This window comes from Rhamphochromis sp. 'chilingali' (assembly GCF_963969265.1).
Source record: "Rhamphochromis sp. 'chilingali' genome assembly, chromosome: 15".
NCBI classification, from domain to species: Eukaryota; Metazoa; Chordata; class Actinopteri; order Cichliformes; family Cichlidae; genus Rhamphochromis; species Rhamphochromis sp. 'chilingali'.
Genome location: NC_137942.1, coordinates 30,668,129 through 30,677,044, shown reverse-complemented (window position 1 = coordinate 30,677,044; position 8,916 = coordinate 30,668,129). Strand labels below are relative to the sequence as shown.

Sequence of the window (8,916 nt, the reverse complement as noted above, 5' to 3'; positions counted from 1 at the left end):
AGAAAAACTAGCCTTAAAACTTGTCAAGCGGCAAAGGTGGCTTTTTTAGTATACATTTCCGTGTGCGAAGCATTGACTGTAAGCGAGTTAAGTGTCGCAGTTATTTGGCTCAGTGGTCCCCGCGGAGGGTTACATTTGACGTTTTTACGGGTACAGCAGTTATTCCTGTTTTAGCGTGAATAAGACAAACTCCCGTTTAAACCTTATTTACCAAAGCCAGCCTTATGTGCCCCAGGGACGGAAAAATAAAGCTGTCCACTTTTATACTTTCACACATTTTTCATTGTCTAAACCAGGGGTCTGCAACCTTTTACACACAAAGAGCCACTTGGACCCTGTTTCCACGCAAAAGAAAACACTGGGAGCCGCAAATACTTTTTGAAATCTAAAATGAAGATAACACTGTATATATTGTTTTGTTTTGTTTTACCTTTATGCTTTGTGTGGACAACTAAAGGAAGTAAGCGAAGTTTATTTATTAAGCGCTTTTCACAGACAGGCAGTCACAAAGCGCTGTACACAAATATTAAAATAAACAATACAATCAATAGACATTATACACAATGTAAAAGATCAAATGTACATAATGTAAAGAATATAAAATATGTAGATCAACAAAAGGCTTGTTTGAACAGAAAAGTTTTTAACTGCTTTTTAAAATAATCCACAGAGCAACTAAGGTGTGTTGCTTATGAAATCCATGAAGTGCTACAGAGAAAATTACATTTTATTTATGTAATTAACACATTTTGAACTCTTAAAGAAATATAACAAAAGGAAAGACACCCAGCTGAACTAAAATAATCCATGTAGTAAACAAAAACTGTTGTGAGCCGCCACCCTTATATCGCCTTTGGGCTTTTGGAGCCTTGACCTGACTTTTAAAAAGTAATTGGAAAAAAAAGCACTATGCTGCTAAAAAAAAACAAATATTTGCAAAATTCTGCCTAAATATGTATTTTACCTGGTTAATGTGTGTGGCGGGGCGTGGTCTGCAGCGCCGCTGCAAGGGAGGCGGACGCACGTGAGCGGCACCCGCAATCACGCCTCGCCACCTTAAAGTCTGTGCTCTCTGCTGTTGCGTTGTCGGGCTGTGAGCTGAAAAGCTACAGCCGGCTGTGTGCGTACAGCAACCGCGTGTGAAAAGTGGTCAATAAAGAGATGCTGAAAAGCGTGTTCATGCAAACACTGTCAGGTCTGCCGTGATATGTTTACAATAAGACTTATGGTCCCGAACCTCTGCGCACAGCGTCTGCAAATCGGGGCTTTCATCTTTACGCAGGACTGTAAGCTTTCATCTGTGAGGCGTGAGCGGTGTTTGTTTTTAACATAGTTCACGGTGGAGAAGTTACTGACATAATGTGGATCCGAAGATCCATAACTGGCCTATCTGGGTTTGAAAGTCGATAAATGCACGGCGTTTCGGCGGGTATACCGGCTTCCGCGAGTGTGACGCTTATTTTGAGCGATGAAAAAATAAGATATTATTTTATTTTTATATTTCAAAATCACAATAATCTTCCAATTTAGAACTACAAGTTTAAAAAAAGAACTAAACACAAATAAAATACACTTCAGCTAAATACTTCTAATTTCTTTTCCCAAACCACCCGGAGCCGCAGTATAAGGACTAAAGAGCCGCAGGTTTCCGTCCCCTGGTCTAAACAAACAATGATGCTATTTTGACAATTAGTGTATTGTGACTAACATCTTAGACAAGAGGATTTTTTTAAGTCTGCTTTAAATAACAAACTGACAACTGTGGATTTGTAGCCATCTTTCATAAGGAGGTGCAACTGAATTGATATATCAGCATAGATACAAAACCTTTATTTTCACAATATCAAAATTGACACACCTACAGAGAAGTGTAGATTAAAAGAAATTAAGAGGGCAATGGTTAATACATGACTCGTGTTGGGAGTCGTTACATCTCTGGTGTTAAGATGTGAGGGTGTGGAGCTCTCGGGAAGCTCTTGTTAAAAGGAGCACATGTGGTGGGAGACAGTTAAACAGCAAATAAAGAGAAGAGAGGGCATTTTGTTTAATCCTGGCAGCAACAATTATACAAAAATCAAAAACAGAGACAACATATGCATTGAAGGAATTTCTAAAATGATAAAACTGAAGCTTCCTACGGCTGCATACTTTAGAAAAATCATGAAAAAGGAGAAGGAAAAAAAAGAAGAAGAAAAAAACAGCACTCCTTCCAAATACGTCTAAAACTAAATGACAGTGTCTGTCACAGCAGGGGGACAAAAAAAAAAAAAACTACTACAATTGTAGTGAAAGTTGAGCCAGGAAAGGAGAAATTCATATCTACACAGAGTGAGGAAGATGAGAACAAATGGAAGGAGAGCAGAAAGAAATGGCCATCTTTATGTAGCTGAAGAGAAATGACAACAGTCATGGGCCCATTAACCACCTCGTCCTTACACCTTCCACAGTGACTGCTCTGTCAGGCTTGGGCAGTAGGGCAAAAAATCCAGCTCTTCAAGCTGAAGCTGTGCAGGAGCTTGGCAGGGTTTGGCAGGTTTTCTGTCTCACTGCTTTGAGTTCACACTGACAGAACGATCCAGCGGCAGGATGGAGGGCAGCTGATGTGAAACGGTACTGGAAATTTGGATGTGTCATGGCTGTCTGCTCAAAGACTTCACAGGAAATAGTCGGCTACTGGTTTCTTGGAGGGTATGCCTCTGGTCTCTTGTGGTGCTGCTTCAAATATGATGAACTCCCGCTGTAGATGCTCATCCAACTCCAAGATGGCTGCTACATTACCACATCTGTTAGGAGAGGAACAAACATTGGTTATACACAAAAAGAGCCTCGTGTATATTTAATTAGCACAGTTTCAAACATTTCTTTGGTATGAAACAACACCGAGATGGCCTTAACCATGCCTGATCACTGGAAACTTTTCCTTTTATTAGTCATGTAATGTATGTAATCCCATCTATTCTGATTGTCAGTGGCCTTTCATGCCGCCTGTTAAGAATAGAATGAGTTATATCAACTTTATATAGACCATGTTTCATATTTTGATCGAGGAAAATTTCTTTCACTTTAATTATTTTTAGTGTTTTATCACCCAGCCATAGCACAACGGTATAAACTGCTCTATAGATAAAAGTTTCCTTACTACTATGCTTGTTAAAATGCATTCCCCAAAGTGAGTATTGTTTTGTATCTATGCCAATTGGGTCAAAGCAGCAGACTGACATGCATGAAGCATTATGGGGAATCAAAATGTTACACAACGGCTTTTAATGCTTATTTGTCACAGGGGTAACCATCTCATATTTCAACAGTAGTAAGGTAAACAGAACAAATAGTCTGTTTATAAAGTAATCCACCATGAATGGAGGCTTGACTGGCCAATTCAGCTGACGTCAGTTGATGCTAGAACAAACCCGAACATGGTTCAACTTGTTGTACAGCAAGTCTCTACACAGCAGCAGGTATGCCTTTCCAAACATTTGCAATCTTAACATTGGCCTGCATAAGCTGTAGATTTCAATTTATAGTGCTGGAATTTCACTGGTAATTGCTGTTAATACTAAGACAACATGATCCGCCTTTGGAATATTTCAGGGACCAAATCAGTATTTACATGACGAGGACATCTTTCCCCATTCAAGATATCTGAGATTAATGTAGCTATGTACCTGTAGCAGTAGTTGGGTGCTGACCACACTGTGAGCACCGTCTCATTGAAGTGCCACTTGTAGCCTTCCATAACTAGCTGATGAGCTCGACAGATCATGTGGATGTCGTTGGCGGCGTTGAACTGAGCCACTACGTCACTCCCAAATAAGTAGCCGGCACCTCTAGGACTCACCCCCCAGCCTGTGGTGTCTGAAAGCAGAGAGAAACTGGTCACACAAACACATCCGTCATACAGTCCTTTAATTCTCCACTGCTGTTTCTTGTTAACGTCAATTTCAATTTTTAGATGTCCAAGTGAACTGTCTGTACCTTCAGGGTCTGACCACAGGAGGTCACACATTGGTCCATCATGGGGCACTTCCTGTTTTCTATCAATGGTCCGGATCTGATCCAGTGTCTGGATGGAGGGAGACAATCCCCCGTGCACACAGAAGATCTACAGACACAGAATTATATCAAAACAAATGAAACAGCTACGTTACACAGGGAGTTTTAAAAGCAGTAACATGTTCAGAAGAAAACGCTACATATGAAGTAAGTGCTGGATGACGTATCTAACCTTGCCATCGATAATAGCAGAGAGAGAAAGGTAGTCGAAAATCTCTGTGCAGTATCTCCAGACAGTGACTGAGCCATATTTGCGGAGGCACTCGTCATAGAAGCCGTAGACCTGGGTGATCTGCCGGGACTCGTGGTTTCCCCGGATCAAGGTAATCCGGTCTGGATAACGTACCTGGATCGTACAGCAGAGATAAAAGATGAAGAAAAGGGAGTTCTGACACCCCGTGGGAAAGTAAATGTAAAAACTGTGACTGGTGTAGCTCAGCAGTGGACAGACAAACTACCTTAAGAGCTAGCAACAGAAGAAAAGTCTCCACACTGTAGAAGCCTCTGTCCACAAAGTCACCCATGAACAGATAATTTGTCTCCGGGACATCTCCTCCCACCTGTCATGCAGAAAAATGAAAAAGAAGCCCTTTAAACAGATGCATACTGGTAATTTAATGTGCACAAGTCTCTACCTCCCCAACTCACAATAATGGGCTCCAAGACCTGCAATGCACCAAGATTGAACCATACCACTAGGGCTGCACGATTTTGCATAAAATGAGAATCACGATTTTTTGGCTTAGAATTGAGATCACGATTCTCTCACGATTTTCTTTTCCAGTATAAATATTTATCGCGCTTATTAAATGCACATCAACTTCGTAACAGTTGAGACTGAACATAAAAACAATAAATAAACATAAAAACAACAAATGTCTCACATTTTGTCGTTGCTGCAAAATGTTGTACTGCTTGAAATTCCATCTCCACCGTTGCTCGACGCTGCGTGTATAGAGCAGGTAGTGCAACAATAGAAAAATAGTTGCGGGACGGCACTGTGTCGCGTTTGTCTAGGGTGTTGATCATTTTCCTAAATCCCTCGTTTTGCACAGAGTTGATGGGAGCCATATCTTTGGTCAGGTGATAAGTGATAGCCTCCGTAATTTCTTTGTGCCTGCGGGAGTTCGACGGGTATAGGGAAGCGCTGTATAAGGTTCCCGTTATTGATGTTTGGGTGGTTGACCAGGACGGATTTTCTCCCGTCACTTTCTCGTCATCCCTGACGTGCTCTCCGTTGTTGTTTCCCTGCTAATTTTAGCATCACAGGCACAGCTTCTGTATCACGTGGTATAAGGCTCCGCCCTTGCCATTTGTTGAGCAGGAAGAGTGAGCGCTTGTTTTCATGCAGAGTACGTCCCGGATCAAAATGCGGTACAATCGTCGTCGTTTTTTTTTTTTTAAATCGTCATTTGGAAATGAGCTCGCACATAAGTATGAATCGAGATTGCAATTTTCTAACGATTAATCGTGCAGCCCTACATACCATATCTCAAAATATTACCTCACATGAGATTAGTAAAAGAAACTAGCATCAATTCACTATTTGGATGACATTTTGGTCCAATACTGACTCAAAGCTACACTGGGTATCGATACATTGGAGCAGCAGTGTACTGCTTGCACCCACTCTCGCTCTTCATTACGTCTGCTGTAAATCTTATTGAGAAGCCTCTACTGGAGCATTTACAGCAACATAACATGATGCCAAGTTTCTCGTCAGCTTCACTGTGTGAGTGTGTGAGGAGGTGTACTCACAGGAAGAGCCATAACAGGAGAAACTAGGATGTCCATAAGTAACAGCAGTATGAAATGAGACTCATGCATATTTTAGCTGAAAAATAAAAATGTACCCCCCCCCCCCCCCCCCAATTTTACTAATACCTTTTCACTGGATTTATATTCTTAAATATATTTATTGATGAATTTAGGAGCGCAGTGTGAAAGCTGAGCGACACGTTGCCTTAAACATAAAGAACGATACCCAGATTTTCATCAGAATTAAGAATACGAATTATTCATTTAATACAGTTATGGAATCAGTACTCAGTATGGTCACACACTCAAACTCCAGGCAAGAGTATCAAATTTAAAAAGCTGCATTTATTTCTAATAACTAACCAAGTTTAGTAGTGCTGTGCAGGATTGTAACTCAGCAACAGCAGTATCATACTTAAACGATGAAATATAACCCAATCAGAAGCAAAAGAGATTTTAAAAACAAATAGAAAAAAACTTACTCTAAAAAGTTCTTTCAAGTCATAGAACTGACCGTGTATATCTCCACAAACCTGTAAGAAATAACAGGAGAAACATTATTACCACATTTATCTGACATCCAGGCAAATTCGGAGACAACAGTGAGTAGATGTTACTTACCGTAACAGGAGAATCTACTCTCTGGACATTGCTTTCTTCAACCAAAATCTCTCTAAAGAAATAAAAATACATATGTGTATTTATTAATAAACAAATAACGCACAACAGCACAAGACTAACAGCAGACATAAAACAATCCTTGAGTTACAGACAAGCACCCCCTAGTGGCCACATCTACCGTTTCCTGTTGTGACTCCAGAAACACAGCTGACAGGTGATGTAACTGCAACTTGAAAAATATCCAAACTAAACAGATCGACTTTTTGAAGCCCAGTGACAGATCCGGGGGGGGGGGGGGGGGGCACCTTCACTCCTCCACCAACCACAATAATCATTTCAAATTAAGATCAGATTGCTTAAATTGTTTCTCCATCATCCTTATCTGAGTTACTTGATTATTTAATAATATCCAGGAGCAGCTGATTGGCTAACAAAGGTCAGTCAGGATAAGGCTCCATTTAATGAGTCTGTATGGCAGTTTGCATCCAGTAGACTTATCCCAGTTCTTCCTAGTTCACAATAGGCCTGTGATTGGTCTTGCGCCTTATCCTATAATGATCGTAGCATACCTTTGCGTATATTTTTTTTTTCCTGGACTCCTCCAAGATCTTCAATCTTGATTAAATTTAGTCTATAAACAACCTAGTCCTAAAATTCAATTCAATTCTATTTGTATAGCAACAACACTGACCTCAAAGTGCTTTATACAGTAAAGATCCTGTCAGATCCCCAGAGAAAACAATCAAATGGGCCTCTATGAGCAAGCACTTGGCGACAGTGGGATTCGTAACATTTATATGGTGATTGATTAAAATATTAACTTTAAATAAAAAATATTATTTTGTTTACTGTGCATTTGTGTATAGAAACTGCATGATCAAGGTCTACCCAACATACCCAGTAGCATGTTTATATGCACAGTGCATAGACATTTAACAGTCACCAGAGGGTTTAAGTTTTAACAACTCGTAAACTATTCCTGTTATATATCGTTAATAGATAAATATATTTTCTTTAAAATTCTCAGCTGTAACTGGTCAGCGTCTGATGCAGGTCTGGCTAGTCTAGTTAATCAATTTTTGGCATCTGTAAAACTGTGCCAAATCAAACATGCGGAGCTCACCCATGTAGTGACCCCTTTGTCGAAACAGCCATTGGTCTGCATATAGTTAAGACAAAGAGGCTGCCCCATTACTTTTGAACATTACATATAAATATATTTAAGCTCTACTAAATATCACCCCTCTTAAAGTACGTTTAATTCGCAATCCTTCCCGTTCTTTAAGTATTCAGTAATAAGACAACAGCTAAACAGTTTTCTGCCTTGAATCGAGAGTGTATAATTGATTAAATAAAAGTGCTGTTGGTCCAAGCACACTGATGCTTACCTAGCTTTGGCACACAGTGCTTTGACTTCATTTTCCTTGATGAGCTCACAGCGTCTGAGCTGCTCTATCTGTCGGTCCAGGTCACTGATGTCCCCCATTGTCACACACATAGGGAGAGCTGCTCACACACCAGGCACACACTCCTCTTCTCGCACACTGGGCTCGCTTAAATATGTGGCTCCAAGAGCGAACAGCCCAAACAAAAACTTCCTTGAAAGCAGCCGGGGGGCTTCAGCTCTTAAACGTCAGGGTATTGCTACGACGATGCTCGGAGTGACGAACTGCAGACAAAAAACATAAATTAGGTTATTCAACCGAAGTAATTCCGAGCTAAACATCGCAATAACAACCTGGTAGGCGGATAATCCAGTTTAGGTAATGTCTGCTGTATGATAAATAAGACCCGGTCGTACATAGAAATCCCTAACTAAACGCCAATTTAACACACCACTGTGAAAGTCATACGACTAGTTTGTTCACACCTAACATAAAAGTAGTCTCCCACAGAAAACTGATGTTATTCGTTAGGGAATGTAAGGCCTCGGGGCGTAGCAGTAAGCTAATATTAGCACGCTAGCTTACATCACAGCTAACGACGTCAGCGAACAACTGATTCTTTGATAACTTAGCCAACCATTTTGTTTGGGAATTTGAACAGATGCTTCACAAAAATGTCTGACAGTCGATACCAACAAACTACAGATAATCTATGTGCCAGAAAAAAACAAAATAAAAGCAATGTGTTAAGCGTAGTTGAAATGTTGCATGTTAGCGGGCTAATCGATGCCGACCTGGGCTAACTTACTTGGTTTTCGGCGTCAACGCTGGTTACTGCTAATGTCGCCAGTAAACTAGCTAACGCGAATAACACTATTTAAAAACGGCTCAACTCGAATAACCAAAAACAGCGAGCAAACGAAAAGAACCAACGTTAATATATTTCAGTCCATGGAGCGTCGGCTCACTCACTGGCCCCTCTTCTTCCCCCGGTCTCGTCTTTGCCGGTTTACGCCTGCCGTGCTCGTGAACACTTGCAGGTCGGCTGTAACTTCCGGTATAGGAAGCGCACTACTCAGTCTACTCAACCCGACATTCA

The 8,916-nt window shown here is 40.7% G+C and overlaps 1 protein-coding gene across 3 annotated transcripts; it reads right to left on the bottom strand.

The window, feature by feature from the left end:
- Nucleotides 1–1,807: 1,807 nt before the first annotated feature.
- On the bottom strand, nt 1,808–8,889 carry LOC308411608 (serine/threonine-protein phosphatase 4 catalytic subunit B). Of its 3 annotated transcripts, none has more exons than XM_080905562.1 (9): nt 8,751–8,889; nt 7,821–8,101; nt 6,433–6,484; nt 6,294–6,344; nt 4,512–4,613; nt 4,226–4,399; nt 3,976–4,102; nt 3,666–3,855; nt 1,808–2,783 (listed from the first exon to the last, which is right to left on the bottom strand). In XM_080905562.1, exons 2-9 carry the CDS (start codon nt 7,928–7,930, stop codon nt 2,654–2,656), a joined length of 936 nt encoding a protein of 311 aa, XP_080761688.1. In that variant the 5' UTR covers nt 7,931–8,101; nt 8,751–8,889; the 3' UTR covers nt 1,808–2,653. The 3 variants fall into 3 exon arrangements, with proteins under 3 accessions (XP_080761688.1, XP_080761689.1, XP_080761687.1); XM_080905563.1 differs by having other exon boundaries at nt 8,790–8,874; XM_080905561.1 differs by having other exon boundaries at nt 8,626–8,831.
- Nucleotides 8,890–8,916: the final 27 nt, after the last annotated feature.